At 41.5% G+C, this 21,587-nt stretch overlaps 2 protein-coding genes across 4 annotated transcripts in view; one reads left to right on the top strand and one right to left on the bottom strand.

Moving 5' to 3' along the window:
* Positions 1 to 3,758: 3,758 nt before the first annotated feature.
* On the top strand, positions 3,759 to 7,199 carry rabac1 (Rab acceptor 1 (prenylated)). Its single transcript, XM_028979476.1, has 6 exons — positions 3,759 to 3,831; positions 4,118 to 4,220; positions 4,514 to 4,726; positions 5,714 to 5,811; positions 5,955 to 6,056; positions 6,158 to 7,199. The coding sequence occupies exons 2-6, from the start codon at positions 4,147 to 4,149 to the stop codon at positions 6,244 to 6,246; spliced, it is 576 nt and encodes a 191-aa protein (XP_028835309.1). The 5' UTR covers positions 3,759 to 3,831; positions 4,118 to 4,146; the 3' UTR covers positions 6,247 to 7,199.
* A 656-nt stretch (positions 7,200 to 7,855) lies between these two features.
* Positions 7,856 to 21,587, bottom strand: part of atp1a3b (ATPase Na+/K+ transporting subunit alpha 3b) — a 32,143-nt gene continuing 18,411 nt past the window's right edge. For 2 of the 3 annotated variants that reach the window (XM_028979473.1, XM_028979475.1), the window contains 21 exons: positions 16,413 to 16,532; positions 16,217 to 16,276; positions 15,336 to 15,539; positions 15,099 to 15,212; positions 14,881 to 15,015; positions 14,448 to 14,565; positions 13,995 to 14,263; positions 13,495 to 13,693; positions 13,279 to 13,281; positions 12,741 to 12,985; positions 12,301 to 12,493; positions 11,886 to 12,198; positions 11,318 to 11,468; positions 10,913 to 11,081; positions 10,669 to 10,823; positions 10,425 to 10,548; positions 10,109 to 10,254; positions 9,773 to 9,903; positions 9,467 to 9,568; positions 9,268 to 9,359; positions 7,856 to 9,147 (listed from right to left, as the gene is read on the bottom strand). In XM_028979473.1, the coding sequence (XP_028835306.1) occupies positions 9,119 to 9,147; positions 9,268 to 9,359; positions 9,467 to 9,568; positions 9,773 to 9,903; positions 10,109 to 10,254; positions 10,425 to 10,548; positions 10,669 to 10,823; positions 10,913 to 11,081; positions 11,318 to 11,468; positions 11,886 to 12,198; positions 12,301 to 12,493; positions 12,741 to 12,985; positions 13,279 to 13,281; positions 13,495 to 13,693; positions 13,995 to 14,263; positions 14,448 to 14,565; positions 14,881 to 15,015; positions 15,099 to 15,212; positions 15,336 to 15,539; positions 16,217 to 16,276; positions 16,413 to 16,532 (3,072 nt within the window). In that variant the 3' untranslated portion in view covers positions 7,856 to 9,118. The remainder of the gene's footprint in view (positions 9,148 to 9,267; positions 9,360 to 9,466; positions 9,569 to 9,772; positions 9,904 to 10,108; positions 10,255 to 10,424; positions 10,549 to 10,668; positions 10,824 to 10,912; positions 11,082 to 11,317; positions 11,469 to 11,885; positions 12,199 to 12,300; positions 12,494 to 12,740; positions 12,986 to 13,278; positions 13,282 to 13,494; positions 13,694 to 13,994; positions 14,264 to 14,447; positions 14,566 to 14,880; positions 15,016 to 15,098; positions 15,213 to 15,335; positions 15,540 to 16,216; positions 16,277 to 16,412; positions 16,533 to 21,587) is intronic. The other variant, XM_028979474.1, reaches the window with a different exon arrangement.

The raw sequence follows: 21,587 nt of genomic DNA, 5'->3' as shown, positions 1-21,587 counted from the left end.
AAATGGCAACATACGGCTCGGGATGTGACCTGCTAAAAATAATATTACATAAATCATGTTTGACCGTCTTTTTTATGTTCGTAGTCCTGGCCAGATGACGCTTTGAAATGGGAAGGTTCTTCTTTGATGGTGGCACCTAATAACCCTGCCCCGTAGTTTTTTAACAAGTTTTTTTCACATATAGGAATATGTAAAAGGAATTGGTTAAACGATCTCAATTCTCTTGTAGGCATTTGAGAGATTAAACGATCTGCAAGAAATGGTGGTGCCAACAATAAACAATAAAACCTTAAAATGAATTGGACAAGTTGGGTGGTAGTAGCCTAGTGGGTAACACACTCGCCTATGAACCAGAAGACCCAGGTTCAAATCCCACTTACTACCATTGTGTTCCTGAGCAAGACCCTTAACCCTAAGTTGCTCCAGGGGGACTGTCCCTGTAACTACTAGTTGTAAGTCGCTCTGGATAAGGGCGTCTGATAAATGCTGTAAATGTAAATGTAATCTGATAAATGCTGTAAATATAGTGACTGTGGGTAAGACATTTTATGGAACTTTAATTGACTGCCAGTTCACTTATTTATTTTTTTACCTCTTTGATTGTAAATCTGACCAAACCAATCAAAACCAGTACCTTCTACAGCATTGTAGAAGGTACTGTGTGAATGGCACATCTCGGATGTGCATATGTATAGGACTTTGCATTGCATACTGATGTCCTATACATCTGGCAAGCAACATTATCATTCTGGGTTGATACTAGATTTGTTAGGGGCAGTGGTGGCCTAGTGGTTAAGGAAGCGGCCTCATAATCATAATCGAATCCTGATCCACCGAGGTGCCACTGAGCAATACACCACCCCCACACACTGCTCACTAAGAGTGATGGTTAAAAGCAGAGGACACATTTCATTGTGTCACTGTGTGCTGTTCTGTGTATCACAATGATGATCACTTCATTTTCACTGTAAGAGAAAACAATGAGCCCAAAATACTAATAATTTTGCTCAAAGTCTGAAATGTTTGAAAAATGCCTGAAGTGTTTTACTTTGATATTTCTAAAAATGTTATAGGTTACATATTAAGTCAGATGTTCTTACCTGTGAATTGAATAGGGTTCTGCATTGTGTATGAAATAGTACTGAAATGTATTTTACAGGGATTCTATCTGTGATTTAGATTGGTCTTTGTTTTATTGCTTCATTGTGGTTTTTTATTAATAAATGAGAAATACAAGTGAAGTGATTGTCATTGTGACAATCACATACCCAACAGTATTTATAATCAGTGCTGGAATATAGATTTGTTGATCACTTTTTTGATAATTTTGTCCCTTTTTATTGCCCAATATTTCCAACTAATGAATGGGAAGGTCACTATGAAAACAGGACACTTCCTCTTTCCCTGGAAGTGCATTTTGTGACCCCTGCACCTCAGCAATTCTATCTGCAGGTTACCATGGCAATGACCTTGTAGAAGGCATCACCCCTCCCTGCACCAGAGCCTGCTGCAGCAAAAGCTGCCGATCGATATTCCATTACAGCAGAGTGTTGGAAACACAGAGGGGAGGGGTGAGGGGAAGGGGGAAGGGCTCCACAGTGTGAGGAGTGTGAGGAGAAAACAGTGAGAGGAAGAGCATATGTGTCTTAACAGCAGGAAAGCAGCCATTTTGTGCTGAGTCAGGACGTCTGGGAAATGACTGATGGAGAAAGCAGGTAACATATTGACAGGAGGTTAAGGGGAAATAACCCATCCTCACAATGTTATTATTAGGTGAATTTTAGGTAATTCACTAGCCCAACACCAACTGGAAAAGCCCCTACATTATTATCCCTCTGACCAATCCCGGTCATGCAGGTTATGTTTTCCCAGACCTGAACATCAGACTGCCAGACAGAGAAACCTGATACGTCACTCCACAGAACAACTTTCCATTGCTCTAGGATCCAGTGGCAGTGTGCTTTACACCACTTCACCCCATGCTTGGCAATGCACTTGGTGATGTGAAACGTCCATGCATCTGCTCAACCATGGAAACCAGTTACTTGAAACTCCATGCGCAGAGTTTCTTATAAAGAAACTTAAAGGCAGAGGAAGTTCTGACTCCTCTAAACAGAGAGCTCTTCAAACCTGGTCTGTTATTTTATATGGTCTGCTACTTTATGACTGAATTTCTGTTGTTCTTTTGGGAAAATTTCAATTCTTTCCTTCTAATATACGATCATCAGCAAACTCATTTTCTAAATGCTGTGCTTTTTATGATAATTGTTTTGCACAATCAATCCACAATCCCTTTGTCATGGTTTAGATTTTTTAGTAACAAAATTAAAATCTACATATTATTATTTTGTAAAAATAATAATATTTAATCACATTAATAATCTTTCAAATCACATTATTCAATATTCACAATAAAACACAGATAATGTTCAAAATGGGAAATTGTACACTAAATGAGCTCATTTCACAAATATGTTAGCAACTAATGGCTGGAAAAGCAAGAAAGATTCAGTGAAGAGAACATCTAGCAACTGAATTAAATTAAATTTATTAATATTAGGTCTGGCCAATCTGTCAAAGAGTGCATAAAATGACTGTGCCTAAAAACAATGTTCCTCAGTGTGAAATTGCAAAGGCTTTGCAAGTCTCATCATGTAGAGTGCATAACATCAAAAGATTCAGAGAAACTGGAAATATCTCGATGCTGCATCACTCAATGTCATGATTGTGTAAATGACATTACTAAATGGTCCCAGTAATACTCCAGAGACCACTGACTCTAAATATGATTCACCGTGCCATCTGCAGACGGCATCTAAAGCTCTATCATGCTAAAAAGAAGCCACATTGAACATGGTCCAGAAGAGCCAATGTGTTGTTAGGGCCAAGTGTCATTTGAAATGGAAATTAATCAGACAAGTACAAATTTGACTATCTTGTTGGTAATCACAGATGCCATGTCCTCCATGGTAAAAAAGAAGAGGAAGGCCTTCCAGAATGGGACCAAATTCCAAAACCAATCCTGTAGAAAGCATTACATTTGAATTGAGCTCATTTTTCACAATTTTCCATTCTACAGAACGTCCCAACTTGTCGGGAATTCGACTTTACTAAATTAAATTGGTAAAAAGTCAAAAGTTCCTCTAAAGAAGTGTCCTTAGGAACAAAGCTGGAGCTGCGCACTGGCAGCATGTTATACTACATCAGAGTCCGCGACTCTTCTGTGTTAGAAATCCAGCAATTCATTCCAGTTGTCAAATATTGGTTGTCAGCTCTGTTGCGAGGCACCGCGACAGCCGCCCAGGGGATCGGGCTGGATGGGTTCGATAAGTAGTTTTAATTCGAGCAACAATACAATAAACGTTTACCGCTTGTCTTAGTGACTCAGGTTCTGTGTCAGGTTCACAAGCCAAAGAGTGAAGTGCAAGGACAACAGCACCAAAGTTGATCCATTCCTGGACTTTTTTTTTTTTTTAATGATCACTAAATCAATCGGTGGTAGTAGACTAGTGCGCAACACACTTGCCTATGAACCAGAAGACCCAGGTTCAAATCCCACTTACTACCATTGTGTCCCTGAGCAAGTCCCTAAGTTGCTCCAGGGGGACTGTCCCTGTAACTACTTATTGTAAGTCGCTCTGGATAAGGGCGTCTGGTAAATACTGTAAATGTAATGATTGGGGGTAAACAGGTCCTTCCTGTCAGCCACATCTCCCTCCTGTACGCTAGGTGGCGGTATTAGCCGCACGGGGTGTGAGATGTTCCGGCTCAGCTTCCTGCTCCACGTTGCATCGAGGAGGAAGCGGCTGTAAACAGTCCTCGCCGCCGTTGGTATTTATTCCTTTTTTCATTCCTTTTTTTATTCCTCCCCCCCCGCTCGCATGAAGATGTTGCGGTCTTAAAACCGCATGTTCGATTTTTTATCTGAATGTGTTGTTCATATGATAGATGTTTGTGCGACACCTGATGCCTGTAATGCAATGTTGTCTTATTTGTATAGCGTTAACGTAATTATTTATTAAGTTGTCACAAAGGCGATCGGTCCTGTGCGTTGTATGTGTCGTTTTTATTTAGAACAGGGACTTTCTTTCAGTGGTATGTACTTTTTTTTTTGTAGTTTTTTTGGCACACATCGGTTTGGAAGACATGGCGGATAAAGCTGGAGATCCATTTGGCGCTGAATTAGGAACCGATCAGCCTGGAACCAGCATCATGGGAAGGTAGATGCAATTTTTTTTTCTCAGATATTAGTTCCTACTTCACTGTCACTGATAAGGTCTTTCAAGGCTTTTCTGAGTTCTAAAAAAGCACACAGGTATCTGGTAAAATCCCCCAAATTTGGTAAAATATGTAACAAAACAAAAATTCACTTTGTCTGCAATTGCCGCTGCAAAGTTTGATTAACTGCTATCTTTGGTTATGTGAATTATTGATAAGGATGTGAGTTGTATAATCTTGCTGTTCCAACAGGATGTACTACCTGTTTAACAGCATTGTTCTGCTTGTCTTCCAGACTCTGGCTTCCTAAAGGGCTCTCTGGGAACATTGCAAAGGAGTGGCTAGACCGCCGACGTAAGTCTATCCGTCCTTGGGCGTCATTTGTGGATCAACGCAAATTCTCTAAACCACGCAATTTTGGAGAACTCTGCCAGAGGGTGGTGCGGAACCTAGACACCTACCATAGCAACTACACGTTCATCTTCCTTGGCCTCATCCTGTATTGCATGTAAGAAATCATTTACAGTACAGTTACAAAAGTTTGGACACTCCTTCTCATTCAATGTTTTTTCTTTATTTTCATGACCATTTATATTGGTAGATTCTCACTGAAGGCACATTATGTACTTAACAAAAAAAGGTGAAATAACTGAAAACATGTTTTATATTCTAGTTTCTTCAAAATATCCACCCTTTGCTCTGATTACTGCTTTGCACACTCTTGGCATTCTCTCGATGAGCCTCAAGAGGTCGTCACCTGAAATGGTTTTCCAACAGACTTGTAGGAGTTCCCAGAGGTGTTTAGCACTTGTTGGCCCTTTTGCCTTCACTCTGCAGTCCAGCTCACCCCAAACCATCTCGACTGGGTTCAGGTCTGGTGACTTTTTGTTAAGTACAAAACTCCACATGTGTTCATTCATAGTTTTGATGCCTTCAGGGAGAATCTACCAATGTAAATGGTCATGAAAAAACAAAGAAAACACATTGAATGAGAAGGTGTCTCCAAACTTATGGCCTGTACTGTATGTTCTCACCTTTTTGCATTTTGTTTCTTCTTACATCCGACCCCAATGTTCTAATTTTGAGGCTTTTATGTAATAGGCAAACATAAAACAGATTAGAGTGTTACATGGTATACATTTAGTGATATTCCCAAAGACTCAGGTTGGCCTGATCATTATTGCTTTTTTTATTTCTATGTTTTCAGCTCTTCTGTCAACAGGCTGAACAGTCAGTCTTGTGTAATTTATATATGGGACTTGACATAGTGTCAGATATTAAATGTCATGCTGACATTCATATAGTCATTCTGTATTTTTCAGCTGTGATTACTCACACTTTATCTGCAATTTAGAGTTGATTCTAGATGTAAAAGATGGTTTGAGTAACAGTTGAAACATGTTTGCTTAGACTGTATTCCTTTGGAACCTACTGTGTCTAATTGAAACTGAGTTAGTTCACACTCTTTCTACCTCACTCCCTTTGTGTACGACAGTATCAGTTCTCCTATGCTGCTGATTGCCTTGGCTGTGTTTGCTGGTGCCTTCTACATCATACACTTGAAGTCTCTAGAGAAAAAGCTTGTTGTTTTTGGTACGTAAAGAATTTTCTTCATGCATGCACAGATGTTGGTTGCGGGGATGGATTGGTCTCTGGAAAGCTTGTAAGCAGCTCATGGAGTTGACAGGGGAAGAATGTTGCTGAGTAATCTAATCAAGCTTGTCCTTTCTCTGCAGGAAGAGAACTCACTCAAGGGCACCAGCTGGGTCTGGCCGGAGGAGTGTCCTTCCCGGTGTTTTGGCTAGCTGGAGCTGGAACAGCTGTCTTCTGGGTTCTGGGTAAAATGATTTCCTGTGCCTCAGCTGCATCATGCCTTGCCAACGGCTTTCTTTCTACATCTTCATTGCATACATGGTAATTTCCTTGTTTCCTCTATCAGGTGCAACCCTGGCTGTGATCGGCTCCCATGCTGCCTTCCGTGAGTTAGAGTCATCTGACATGGAGGAGCTCCTAATGGAGCCTGTGTAATCTGTCGACCAGGACCTCAACATTTTTTAACTGAAGCCTCTCATTTACCCAGAATGCTTCTATTGCCAATACCCACTACAAAATCAAAGACATTGGAATGATAAGCCTTTACCTGATGTTTGTGCATTGTATATTCTTCTCAGACTTGTACATTTGATGGGTAGAATTGACTTATTCTGTGCTCTTGGTGTGGCTTTATTGTCATACATGTATGCATGGCTGGAAAAATCAATTATTCTAAGCACATTAAGCACCTCAAATGCCTTTCTTCTTGCCAAGGGGGGGTTGTCCTCTTCCCCAAACTATTTAGACAATGCATACTGCTGATGAATAAATATTGTATAAAGTACTATTATTTTATAGCGATATTTTAACTTAACTGAACATGCAGCAATATCAGAATATCAGAATAGTCAATATACAATATGACGATATCAGAATAGTTAAATAAAATGATGTATATTGACGTTACATTACAGCTCAAAGTCTGAAATAGTTCAGTACGAAATCTTTGGACTTGATGTGTCAAATTAGTAGCTGTATTTGCATTTATTTTCTTAATACAGAAAATTTTCTGCAAAAAATTGTTTCTGATTAGTTGAGTAGCTGTCTGCATCATTGCCTATTTATTGAAAAAATAATTTTGGGGTGTCAAAAGGAATTTTATTATGGATTCAGTTTATTTCACAAGCAGCTTTATAGTAGATCTGACATTTGGACCAGTTTTTGTCTCCCCTTTTACCTTCTGTCCTCCTTTTTTGTCATATTGTTTGGGAAGTTTATGTTACTGTTTTTTTTTTTTTTTAGCTAAAACTGGGAAGTGCAATACGTTCCTCTGTCATATTAAAGATGAGTGTTTTTCAGTTCTGGCAGATCTGTGTGTTAAGAAGGACAATATTTAATCCAATATTACTTATTATCACGGCTCAAATAAAGATTTGTTTTTAACTTCATTCAGGTTGTTGATAATGTTGTCACTATCAATTCATGAGCGGGCAAGGTAAATTGCCTGAGGTTGAGGTACTACGTAAAATATTATTTCTTTGCCATTGCCGTTTTTGTGACCTCTGCAATTCAGATAAATTTAAGTCTGCCTTATCTGCAGGTTACTATGACAATGACCTTGTAGAATACGATCACCCCTCCCTGCAGCAAAACCTACTGCGGCAAAAGGCACCGATCGATATTCCATTACAGCAGTGAGGGGACGGGAGGGGTGAGTCCCCACAGAGAACTCACAGCTGGAGTGTGAGGAGGAGACAGTGAGAGGAAGAGAATATTTGTATGTGTATCTCTTGTGAAAGCAGCCATTTTGCGCTGACTCAGTCTGGGGTAGCATATTGATAGGAGGCTCTTTTCAGGAGCTCATGATAGGAGCTCATGTTCAGGAAATCAGCCCTGCGGATGGGGGGATGTTATCGCGAGGTGACTTCTTTTGCCATTGGTCATGGAGACGTGTTGCTAAGACAAATCCACTTGTTCCACATTTTTACTCTGGGCAGTGGTTCATTTTTAAGTTTTTACATCATAAGTTACAACCAGTTTTTAATGGTTTGAATATTATATGATAATGACCACACTCTGAAATGAAAACACAGACTCATTCAAATGTTGTATTAAATGTTCTAGATGTTTTATTGGTGTTGGTTTCATTGCTTTCAAGATACATTTTCTGCAGTCGTTATTCTTTGTGTTCCGTCTCTCCCTTTTTTTTCTCAACCACCCACAACACCCAGTGCCCCAGACATTAACACAAAGCCCACTGTGGACTCCTGGCATGTGGGTCTTCCTCCACCACCAGCATGGCTAACAGCAGTGTCATCGTATTACTTTTATTTTACACAGGCTTTCTGGAAAACCCGGCAACAAAGGAGGGAAACCAAACAAAATGAACAAGATATCCTTATGACATTTCACCTTTTTTTCTGATTGATCTGTTTTTTTTTTTTAATATGTTCCATTTGTTAAAATTGGAGTGGAGTTGAATATAGTCTTAGAACACACCATTTTTTTAACGTTCAACTGGGGCTATTTGCAGTTATAACAAGGACAATGGTTCACACAGTGCACACAAACAGAGACAAATTGGGATTGAGTGGCTGGGAGGAGAGAATGTGAGAGACAGACAGATGGAGAGAGGGAAAGGCGAAGGCCAGTGAGACAGCTGATGTGCTTTGTTATGTCTGAACATTGCAAAAAGTTCTCAAATGCTCCCCTCCATTAAAAAAAAAGGTTGACAGATAAAATCATTGTGGTCCCCCAACCCTGTACTAATAAAAACATCACCGTGACTAAAGAAGTGGAATGCACAGAGCAGGCATGGAAGCATGAAAAGAGAAGGAGCGATTACAAATTTGGTCTCCTCCCCAAACACAAGAATTTTTTTGAGAAATAAGTGAATGGGTGTCTTGCTGTGACTCTGGATCTGTAAATCTGTGATCAGGAGACAAGCGAGTGATAAAGGGAAGGAGAGAGAGGGGGGGGGGGTTATGCTGTAAAGCCATAGAGATGGGTGTGAAGGCAGTTACGAAGAGGGATGGAGGGGGGGTGATGGCCCTTTTTTTATCGAGTATACACAATCCGTTTGCGTGAAAAGCTCCTTCAGTTCTACATATAAACAATTTGCAGCTGCCATTGGTAGATATATAGATTTACATACACAGCAATGTGAAGACACATGCAAAGAGGGGAGAGGAGAGGGTGATGATGTCAAAAGTTGTTTATTCTTTCGGGCAGTCGTGATACTATCTGGAAAAGATGTTCTTTTCTTATAAATGTAGGGAGGAGAGATGGGGCATTTGTTAGTGGAATGGAGCAAGGAGGGAGAAAAAAATGGGTGATATAGGGGCATAAGTAAATAAGAATTCTTGGATCAGTAGTATGTCTCCTTTTCCACCCAACCTGCAGACACAAGGAAAGGTTTACGTCCTTTTAGTATTACTTGCGGCATATAAACATAATGTATTATATATGTGTAAGTGTAAAATGACAGCAATGTGCAAGCAGCGGGGTATAATATACCTCCAGGGTTTCGGCGCAGGAGGAGTTTTCGGATCTCGTCGTACACAAAGATCAGGAAACTGTACGGGAACGCGCAGAACCACCAACTCGGCCTGAAACGAGACATTCTATTTAGTGCTCTGTGCATGGACAGCGACTGGTGAAGAATATACAGTATAAAGACAGAAGCCTGTTAGGGAAGATCAGGTGCATCACTAACTTGAGTGGGTACATCCTGAGAGCCACATCCATGCCAGGGCAGTAGGACAGGAAGGCAGCAAGGGCAGTTTCCTCAAACAGCCCAAAAATCAAGATTTTGTTCCTTTAAAGAGGAGAAAAGGAAAGGCCAGTGATGGTTACTTGTTATAATTTTATAATGTTTTAATGACCAATTAAGTCATTAATAGTTTTTTTAAAACATATATGATTTTCAAGCTTGAACTGGGTTTGAACAAACATGCATACAATTTTAGCAAAAATCTATCTAAATAACATGAATTTCAAATGCTCCTTCCCAGAAACTCACTTCATGCCCTGTTGGAAGACTGAGTTGCGTCTGGTCTTGCATATAATGACATCTGCCCACTGCACCACCACAATACTGACAAAGAAAGCTGTGTGACATGTGAACTCCACAATCTTCCTTTGTTCATAGGTCTAAGGGAGACAAGCAGCAAACAAAAAATGGAGAGAGAGAAAAGGAACATAAGACTGTGATATGCTGACTAATATATACCATAATGAATGAATCACTATGAGCTTTTACTGGCATTTCTTTTGGAAATGAAGAACACTGTTCTCCATCATGGAAACAAAACTCATTATCTGGGCAGACAGAATCTACCAAAGCTGTAGTACCCACCCACTGCTGGCCATAGCTGTCCTCCAGGTCATTAACAGTGCGGTCATCCCAATTCAGGCGAATACCGACCAGCAAGGATGGGAGGAAGCCATTTTCAGCCAAGATGACAAAGTAGGCGAAGAACCCTCCCAGAGCCTGGATCATTCCTGAAGAGTGGGAAGAAACAGAAACAAAATGGGAGGGGTGACTACATTTCTTCACAAGTAGTGGAACAGTAAAGTACATGTCAGTTGCTCCCATTACTTTCTATGTTGGATCAAAGCTCAATGACTTGTACTATAACTTGTATTGAACTCAATGCCACTGAGAATCTCACCAATCTGCCCATAGGCAATGCTGATCAGCCTCTCGTTCACCAGTTTGTCCCTCAGGGGGTTCCTGGGCTGGCGCTTCATGATGTCACTCTCAGCAGCCTCGTAGGCCAGGGAGATAGCTGGCACCTATAGAAGGAGAAAGAATAAGTGTGAGAGAGTGAGAGAGATCGAAGCGTGAATGTGCAGTAAAAGTGCTAATGAGTGTGAGATTGGGTGTGTGCAAGTGTGTGTGTGCACACTTCTCACCATGTCTGTGCCCAGATCGATGCACAGGATGGTGATGGTACCCAGGGGCAGTGGGATGTTGACAATGATGAACAGCAGGAAGGGGGTGATCTCAGGGATGTTGCTGGTCAGGGTGTAAGCAATGGACTTCTTCAGGTTGTCGAAGATTAGGCGGCCTGGAGGCAAAAAAAAAAGAGTTTGTAACTCATTCTTCTATCATGAATATCCATGTGCTTCATTCTTTACCTTTTCCTCTTTTACTCACCTTCTTCCACTCCAGTGACAATGGAAGCAAAGTTGTCATCCAGCAGGATCATGTCAGCAGCCTGTTTGGACACATCAGAACCAGCAATCCCCATGGCTACACCAATGTCAGCCTTCTTCAGAGCAGGTGAGTCGTTGACACCATCTCCTGTCACAGCCACTATGGCACCCTGGGAAGAGGCAGTAGACGAGAAGAAAGTGGTGAGAAGGAAGCAGCATTCAAGGTTCAAGGAAGGATTATCTTCAGGGAACTGGTTGCTGTTGTCACAGGAGAGAATGAAGGTCCATCCAGGTGAAGATGCAAGATGCATTATCTCCTGGCAGAGACGGTTGTACCATTTATAATATGTGTTATGTTGGAGTTAACCAAGGTCAATGGACAATCTGTTCTGCAGGGGACGGTCACCTGTCTCTGGCAGCCTTCTACAATAATGAGCTTCTGCTGTGGAGATGTCCTGGCAAACACGATCTCTGTGTGGTTCCTCAGAATCTCATCAATCTGATCTTGAGAGAGGTCCTTCAGGTCTGTACCGTGGATCACACAAGCTTTGGCATCCCTGGGAAGTGCAGACACAAGTAAATTTCATTACACACCATGCACAACATGTCAATGTCCTGGTTGACCTGTCTCACTCTCTCTGTGTTTGATAGGTCTGAATTACCAACAGATTACTATTTACTCAATTAAATGTACACACTTAATTTTTAAGAATAAAAGGAAATGTATTTGTTTTTAGTGCCTAAACATCTTAAATGAGTGTTAAGGGAATGTAAAAATAAAAAATAAAAATAAAAAATAAAAAACAAATGGAAATATTAAAGAAAACCAGAACATTTGGTCTGCTGTTAAATTGTGATAAGTGGTTGTTTAATAAATCTTTGGTATCATTGTTTGGATATAACTGTACATGTAGTTATGACATTAACCGTGACATGTATTGATTTGTGTTTGTTTCCAGGCATGCATAGTTTACCGTGGGTTAACCTGGCTGACAGGGATGTTGAGCCGGGCCGCGATGTCCTCCACTGTCTCATTGCCCTCAGAAATGATACCCACTCCCTTGGCAATAGCTTTAGCTGTGATGGGGTGGTCGCCAGTCACCATGATGACTTTTATACCAGCAGATCGGCACTTGCCCACAGCGTCAGGTACAGCAGCACGAGGGGGGTCAATCATGGACATCAGTCCCACAAAGCAAAGATTGTCTGTCTGGAAGTTGACATCATCTGTGTCAAAAGCAAAGCCCTTGGGACACTGATCCTCAGGAAGAAGAACATGGCAGAATCCTGTTGAGAAAAAAAGAGAAATATTAAGAATGAATGAGAAATAAATAAGAATATAAATATATTTTAGCCATGATGTTTTATATCTCTCAATCTACTTTGTACCTAGTACTCGTTCTCCAAGCCCTCCCAGCTCCAGGTATGCATTCTGGAAGGCCTCCTTCATCTCCTCATCCATGGGCTGTTCTTTACCCTGCAGGATGATGGTGGAGCAGCGGTCCAAGATCCTCTCTGGTGCCCCCTTCATCACCAGCAGGTAGCGGTTGTCATTGGGGTCCTCTGTCTCGTGAACAGACAGCTAGAGAAAAATGAGGCATTATGATTTTTATGCTGTTCAGTTTTCATAAATATATTTAACTTTTCATGAACAACACAACAACATAATCTGTAGCATAAGGGTAGCAGCAGGATTAGTAAGAGTGGTGTAAACACTCTTCCATGATATTGGTAGGCATGTTTGAAGGCCACTGAGTCTCCATACCCTGATTTAGCTCTACTTCAATGCATTGTTGTTTTTAACTTGAAAACTAGCCGGCATCACTTGCCTGGTATTTGTTGGTGGAGTTGAAGGGAATCTCGGCCACCTTCTTGTTCTTCTCCCTCATGAACTTGACGGAGCCACAGGACAGCTCAATGCACTTGAGCAGGGCCGACTCAGAGGCATCTCCAGCCACGTCTCTCTTCAGGATGGGCAGAGAATCCTGACCCGCCTTAAAGACGGCACGGTTACACAAAGCAGCGACGCGAGCCAAAGAAGCCCATGTCACGGAGCTCTTATCAAAAGATGTACCTAGATAAAGAGAGTGGAGGAGAAGCAGTAAAAGTGAGAAAGGAAAGGAAGGACAGCGGACATTGCAAGGAAAGTTGCTGGTAGACCTTCCTTATTGCAGAAAGAGTGCTACAACTGCATCTATCTTAAATAGTTATTTTTCCATTAATCTGTTGAGGATGGGAAGATTGGTCCTTTTCCTTTCCCACTGATAGTAGAAGAATCTCTACCCTCTCAACAACTTCACTACACTGAATGTTATCCTCAATGTAAAATGTCTTTAATGAAATTATAAAGAGTGCAAGGACATTTACCAACTTATTTAAGAAAAAATTAAGAAAGATAGATATGTAGAAAGATAGAAAAAAGAAAGAAAAAGAAAGAAAGAATGAAAGAAAGGTGTTATATAATGTAATGTTTTATAACCTGTAGATATCAACTGTTGACTAGAATTGCAACTGTTAACAAATAAAAGACTAAATTAATGAATAAACTCCTGAAAACTGTAATGAAATATGTACTGCACATACCAGACTGGTCCTCCGTTGTGTCAGCCTCATGAATCTGGTTATCGAACCACATGTGGGCCACAGTCATGCGATTCTGGGTTAGGGTGCCAGTTTTGTCGGAGCAGATGGTGGAGGTAGAGCCCAGGGTCTCCACAGCCTCCAGGTTCTTCACCAGGCAGTTCTTACGGGCCATCCGCTTGGCTGTGAGGGTCAGACACACCTGAGAAAAGTAGAGAAGAAGAAAAAGAGAATGAATAAATGACCACAAATTATGTAAGTGGGCAGAAATCTGAATGAAATGACACCTGAAATATTATATTTACATTTTATATTTATGGCATTAATGTGACAGGGACAGCCCCCCAGGTCCAACTCAGGGTTAAGTGTCTTACTCAGGGACACAATGGTAGTAAGTGGGGTTTGAACCTGTAACTTTGTTGTCTTCTGGTTCATAGTCGAGTGTTTTACCCTCTTGGTTACTACTACCCTATCAAAGCAGATTTACAGTATCGGTCACTCACGGTGACAGTGGCCAGCAGACCCTCAGGTACATTGGCGACAATGATGCCGATAAGGAAGATGACGGCTTCCAGCCAGGAGTAGCCCAAGATGACAGCCAGGATGAAGAAGGTCACGCCCAGGAAGACAGCCACACCGGTGATGATGTGGATGAAGTGTTCGATTTCTTTGGCGATGGGGGTCTTGCCAGTCTCCAGGCCAGAGGTGAGGGTTGCGATGCGGCCCATGACTGTGCGATCTCCAGTGCAGATGACAATGCCTCGTGCTGTACCTTAAATTTGGAGAGAGACAGGAAACCTTTATCTTCGTCAGAAATGTGAATGTTCGTCAGAATTTACTATAGAGATGAGGAAGGAATGGACATAATGAAAAGAGGCAGAAGTCGACTGGACGGAGAGGGGTGTTAGTCACAGCACACACGGCCAAAGTGGCAGTTTGGCTGTTTCCTAGGTTACCTTCCACACAGTTGGTGGAGAAGAAGACAACATTGCGAGTCTCCAGAGGGTTGTCATGGGTACAGTCAGGTGATCGGCTCTGGGGCTCTGATTCACCAGTCAGAGAGGAGTTGTCCACCTGTTAAACAGCAGGACGTGGGGTTAGTGGCTGGTTCTGTTGGCATATGCAGCCCAGTCCGAAACTCAAGTCAAATATTCAAAAGTTGTTATGTTACCAATTTAGACAAATGTTTTCCTAATTTCATTAACTTAAAATGATAAGAATTTCGTTCTGCGACTCCAAAATAATAATATTATTTATATTATTGAAAGATGAAGAAAATAATCTGTGTAATATTTACATGTAATATATGAGCAGATGAGCCTAAATGTTTGTGTTTGATTGCGTTTATGCAAATTAGTGCTTATGTGTGCATGTGTGTGTATTTGTTACCTTGCAGCCATGAGCAGAAATGATTCTCAGGTCAGCAGGGATCCTGTCTCCACCCTTCACCTCCACCAGATCTCCTGCCACCACCTCCTCAGCGTTGATCTGCATCTTCTCCCCCTCACGGATCACCAAGGCTTGCTGTAGATGGTTACACGGTGTTACACACAGGCAACTTACACATACACCTACAGACACCAAGAGAAACTGAGTATTCTGCTGACCTGGGGAACCATGTTCTTGAAGGACTCCATGATCTTTGAGCTCTTAGCTTCCTGGAAGTAGGAGAAGCAGCCAGTGATGATGACGACAGCAGAGAGCACGATACCTAGATACAACTGTATAGAGAAAGAGGAGAGAATGAATTACAACTGTCAGTTCATGGGCACAGCAGACAATTGGCTCATCCCAGAATGATTGTATTTGTGCAAAGAGTGTGTGTCTGTGATCGTCAGACTCACATTGTCCCCTGCAGGGTCATCCTCTGTGGCAGCCTGGATGGCATAAGCCAGGAAGCAGAGGATGGCTCCGATCCACAGCAGGATGGAGAAGCCACCAAACAGCTGCCTACAGAACTTGACCCACTCTGGGGTGGTGGGGGGAGGGGTGAGAGCGTTGGGCCCATCGCGGGCCAGGAACTCTGCAGCCTTCGCATTAGTCAAGCCCTGAGAAGAGGAAAGAGGATTTCATTTTGCATTAAATAACAGTGCCGCATGTGTTATTGCAGAGTGCACATGTTAAATAGATAAAATAGTCAACATATTTTAACCTAACCAAATGAGCAAGAAATCAAAGACAAATAAACAGTATTAATGTATTAGGAATATGCTAAGCTAAAAAATGGTTGAGCTAAGATAAAAACTAAATAAAATCATGGAAACAGTTCCTATTTCTAAAGCATCTGTTTCTGTGAGGATTGCATTTAAGATCTCATTTTGATAAAATGGGTAAAAATGTTTAATATTTCCACCTGTGAATGTTTCATCATCATAAGTTTACTCATTTACATTTTTTACAACATTTATCAGACACCCTTATCCAGAGCGACTTACAATCAGTAGTTAAAGGGACAGTCTCCCTGGAGCAACTTAAGGTTAAGTGTCTTGCTCAGGGACACAATGGTAGTAAGTGGGATTTGAACCTGGGTTTCCTGGTGCACAGGCAAGTGTCTTACCCACTAGGCTACTACCACCCAAACCCAAACTCCTTCTGCTAAAAGTCCTGTCTAGAGCAGATTTTGCAGGTGCACACTGCCCCCTCGTGGCAGATAAGATGCAGTATCACTAAAAAAATTGTGTTGGGGGGGGGGGGGGGGGGGGGGTAACATGTACGATGCACTTACCTGAACAATGTCTGTCTGAAATTTCCGGCAAACTTCTTCCACAGACATCTTGTGTTCAGTCTGGAAAGTAGGAAAGAAAATGCTCATCACAGGAGTGTCTGTATTGCTAAAATAATTCAAGTGTAGGTACTGAGCATCATATTAGACTGTAACTATATATTTGTCAGTTAGACGGTTGGGAATCCATAATCCATACCAGCGGTACTTCTTTCTTCAAGTCCTCAAGATCTTTCCCGCCCTTCTTCTTCTTGTCAGGAGAGGACTTGGAATCTTTGTCCTGCGTGGTGGCCACGCGGTAACTGTCTGACCGCCCATACTGTAAGGCAAGGATGACAAGAATGAGACAGACAGCAATAAAAGTAATAAGAAACAGCATATCTACATTTTCTAATTAAAATGATATGTGTTTCTCAAAAAGCTTCTAAAAAAGCTTCTAGAGAGGAGAACCACACTCAATTCATGTTTGCAGAGTAACTAAGGGGCCCTCCTTTCTTTTCATCTTCATCTGTCTTTATGAAGTCTGGAGGTACAAAGGCCTTCGGATTATATACAAACACTGGTACACACATTGAATTACCATCATCAAAGCAGCAACGATTAGGTTTGCTGGGTGACTGGTAGAGTTGTATACTTATAGAGACGCAGATGCTCTATCTATCTCACACATACACACTTGCATCATTACAAACCATTCACAATCTGTTGTTTTAATTCACTGTCAGACATAGCAGAACTGTGAAGTCATTAGCAATTCCAGCAATTCATGAACTGAATAAAACTTAAATAAATCACAGCCTTGAAACTGACATTGATATCAGATTTACTTCACATGACTCTCACGACTCGCTAATTCTACACTATCCTGCTCTTCCAGCCACTGTATTTTCGCTCTCATTTACACCATCATACTCTGTTCATGACTGCTGAAGGGCCATTCCTTTCACAAGGCTGGCAGTTAACACACAAGGCAGGCAGGGGATGCCCCATTCAGTGGAGCTTATATTGATGAAGGCCAGCCACTCAGGGAACTATGATGCACGCCGCAGTAATCAATCAATACTGAGCTGAGCCGGAGGCACAAAACGGGAGCGTGAAGGATCAGCTACTCATATTTAAATGAGGCTTCCTAGAAGCTGAGTCAAACCTCTGCACCCTGTTTCCACCCTGTTGCTGCCTGGTCATTTTACGTACCTCTGTGTGCATTTCGCTGTGTACCTTTGCATCTTGTTATGTAGTAAAATCGCCTGTCTTGTAAAGTCGTGCGAATGTGTCCTACCATCCCTGGCATGTTGCCTGCACCGTGACAATTATGACACCTTGATAGCCCTCAATGCAGCCCCAAACCATGACACTCCCAGAATCATGCTCGACTGTAGGTACTCCTCACCCGGTAGCCACCACACATGCCTCACACCATCTGAACCAAATAAGTTGAGCTTGGCCTCATCAGACCACGAGACATGGTTACGGTATAAATGTCCCTAGTCTGCTTTTTCTTCAGCAAACTGTTTTCAGCTTTTATATATCATCATTTCCTTCTAGGATGACAGCCACGCAGACCAGTTTGATGCCATGTAGCAATAAGTTTAACACACCTGCTCAACAACAGGGAGGAGAAGGGGCTAATTTGTCACCATTTGGACCTTTTCACTGTTGTTAGAACTAGGTTTATTAAGTAAAACTGACCCATAATGTTAGATTTTAAGGTAAACAAGAGAGCATTCTGCAAAAAATAATTAAGGTAAATTAATATGAGATCTATATTTGATACTGATGTTTTGGTTTAATTAACAACATTGCACTTTACACAGTACTGTATCAATTACATGTCATTATTACATTAATAAATTGTGGTAACTAAATAATGCAGAGTAGCTGTCCATGGTTCTGAGTCCTGTACCATTAAGGAGTTAACCGTTAAACGATTATCAATGATATGAAATGAATGCCCAACTTTGACTACATAAATGATTCAGCATGGCTGCAGAGTGTTAATCGTTACTAAAAGAGGGTAATCTCAGGGACCATGTCTCAGTAGGCTAAAGGCAATATGGTGAGGTGTTAAAAGCACCACTGAGCTGAGTCTGTTCTGTGACAGATGCAGAGTGGGGGGGGGGGGGGGTGCTGTAATGAACACCGGGCTCTCTCCCGCCTACAGTGCTGAAGGGCATTGCGCCAAAGAGGCAGGTCAAAGCAGAGATCCTTGTATTCGCCTAAGGTGCGAATGAACCCCCCTGCTGGAGGGAGGTCGGTATGTCCCCGACCAGACTCAGTAGGGACTGTGAGCCTAAATACACAGATATCTGACTACAGTTCACATAAAATGAATTAATTGTTCAAATATTATGCTCCACTGCTCATGTATTGCTGGATGTGTGTGACTGGGGTCATTTTGCCTGTCTGAATGTGACATCTACACCATTATAGAAAGCCAAAGCTTTCAAATCGGAGGGTCCAATAGAAAACAGTCTCCCTATAAAACAACTAGAGGGGTGTTAGGTTTTAGGAGATAAGATGGCCACATTATCATTAAATCATGTCGACCTGTCCTCAGCACACTGCTCAGGTAAACCAGGTGCAGAGCAGACGCACGTGTCTACTTTGGATGAGGTGTGAGCATGTGATGCCAGCGACAAGATGCAGTGGAAAAATACAGCTCTTAATCCAGAGATGTTGGTCTAATATCTCATCTGTGTGTGTGGTTCACCAGCAGGAAGCTTGCTTTAGGAAATCTATACATTTACTTAGAAATGATACCGGAATGGAAAAGAGGATCTTGAGCCAAAATACACCATCCACCTACTGACTTACTGTTTCACAAATTCCTGTTACCGATTACACATTTTCCATCATATGCTGTGTAATGCACACACACACACACACACACATAATAAACTCTCAGTTCCAAAAGGTTTTACTGACATGAGTAGGTTTAGTTCACAATGGTCTATATAAATGAATGTTAGCAATATAAAAACTAATAAATCTAACACAATAATTGAAATAAATTATTAATGTAATATATTAATATATGTTTTGAAATGTACAATGGGAAGTGATTTTTCCCTGTCTGTTATGAATTAGCAAAATGTTTGATTTTGCTAATTCAATCAATTAGATAATTTCATTGTTTTTTATTGCCATTCTTTTTTATAATTCTGCCAGACCTAAATGAAATGGACACTTTCATGGCTGACAGGGATGCTTTCACACTGTGTTTGTGTTCCTCTCTCTTTGTGTAAGGTCCAAGGGCACACCTGCTAACACCTGCCTGCATCCCCCATACGCTCTCAGACACAATTGAAAGATGACACACACACACACACACACACACACACACACACATACATGAAAAACCCCAAATAGGTGAAGTGGTGGTGAATGAATGAGAGGGATGGAGGGAGGAAGGGAGCAGACAGATGGAAAGAGAGATAGGTGGGGGAGGAGGAGAGTGTTTTGTGAGGGAAGAGAAAGAGACACAGGTCACACATATACCACTCTGATAATTAGATATTGACCCTGCGCTATCTCAGTCTGCAATGTGTGTGTGTGTGTGTGTGTGTGTGTGTGGTTGTGGGTGTGTGGTGATGGATGGCGATGCCACTAACCAGCTGACTTTTCTCTCCTCACTCCAGTCCTCCTGACCTCCACACCCTGCTAATAATAATCATATGCACACCCCAGACACATCATACCCCTTTCCGAAGGTGAACCCCTCAGCCACTAATGTAACAAGTAGAAGCACTATGTGTGTGTGTGTGTGTTCAGCTCCATGAGGCAATGACAGTTCCCATTCATTAACTGGTCAACTGAGGCATGGACAAGGGTCCCCCTTCACTGACCTTCTTTAAACCCGATGGGAAAACCATTTGATGGGGTATGTATACAGGTTTAATCATTTAGAGGTTTGGTCGATTGGGGGAGATTCTTTCACCAACTCACACCACCTTAAGGCTAATACCCTACAATGTGTGTGGAAAACAGTTGTATTTTCACTAAGTAAAACAATGTTCTACCAAAAACAGAGGCTTCATTTAACTTACAATTATTTTTAGGGAATTAATAGACACCAGTGTGACTTACAACCAGTACTTACAGGGACAGTCCCCCTGAAGACACTCATGTTTAAGTGTCTTGCTCAGGGAAACAATGGTGGTAAGTGGGATTTGAACCTGCAACTTAAATCTGGCTCATAGATGACTTATATGGCAGACCCATGAAAGGTAAAGCTTTTGCTGAGGCAGGAGCTGTTGGCAGCACCCTAGTAAAACTAATCATACAGTTCTAGGTTTACCAGCAGCTCATATTTTTGCCCAAACTCCTGTATGACTTTATTTCATATTACGTGGCCTTATTGCCACACAATATATCTTTTATAAAGTATGAGAACAGCACTGATATTCCATCATGATATGTTAGAAAAGATACATTCATATATTTGCTGAATTTTAAAATACTCTCCAGGTAGAATAAAATATTTAATCAACACTGGGTTTTTCTGTAGATAGAATCTTCTAACGTCAGTATTTTTATTTAGCACACGACCAGACATACACGCAGGTGGAGGCGAACCTGCAGAAGCATCCGCAGAGCATCCTGCACTGCGGCGGAGTCTGGCTCTATTTTTAAAAAGAGCTGCCTCTGCAATACTTATCCAAATGCAGGCAGCAGTATCTGCCTGTTCCTGTTGAACACCTGGACAAAGCAGGGAGTGGCCACTCACATTTTCACAGTTCAAACAAGCTCCACTTTGACATATATCCACCACCAGGCCATACATGGCAAGATGACTTCCTTCAAACTTTATTTAATGGATGGGATTCATCAGTTTGATTTGCAGAGAAATCACAATCACACCAAAACATTATTTGTGTCTCTTCAGTCTTCGTGTTTAAGCTGATCTTGCTTAGCACTCTGTGTTCCTTGAAAGAGAAAAGAAAGTAGAGACTAAAGGTTGGAATTACACTCTGCCCCCATGATCCTTCCAACGGACGCATCAGTGGCTGATAAACACACACATATATCGACATGCACACAAACACGTATGCAGAACCTCTACAATGTATGTACATTCAAAATGCCACTTCTCCCTTCTAAATTAGTTCCTAAAATCTGTACTGTCTTGGTTATGTACCAGACTGTTCCCTTTGTGTTCCACAAGCTTCATATCATAGATAAGTCACTGGCTAAAACAGTCAGTTCTTTCTCATTGGTTATGCATGTATTATGTTTATATAGAACTAAGAACCTTTTTTTAAAAGCACATTACATAATCTGTCTGAGTGGTGTCCATTAAAACAATATGTATTCACTTATCAGCCTGGATCTGAATTTGAAATTGCCATTGTTAGCATGTTCAAACAGACATGGC

The sequence above is a fragment of the Denticeps clupeoides genome, chromosome 5 (assembly GCF_900700375.1).
Source record: "Denticeps clupeoides chromosome 5, fDenClu1.1, whole genome shotgun sequence".
NCBI classification, from domain to species: domain Eukaryota; kingdom Metazoa; phylum Chordata; class Actinopteri; order Clupeiformes; family Denticipitidae; genus Denticeps; species Denticeps clupeoides.
The sequence above is the reverse complement of the archived record's forward strand: the minus strand, read 5'-3'. Positions and strand labels throughout refer to the sequence as shown.

Excerpts from the sequence above, each read along its gene's own strand:
- rabac1 (XM_028979476.1), top strand. The coding sequence starts at position 4,147 with ATGGCGGATAAAGCTGGAGATCCATTTGGCGCTGAATTAGGAACCGAT. Across the intron at positions 4,221-4,513 it reads GGAACCAGCATCATGGGAAG|ACTCTGGCTTCCTAAAGGGC; the intron begins GTAGATGCAATT and ends CTTGTCTTCCAG. Across the intron at positions 5,812-5,954 it reads GAAAAAGCTTGTTGTTTTTG|GAAGAGAACTCACTCAAGGG; the intron begins GTACGTAAAGAA and ends CTTTCTCTGCAG.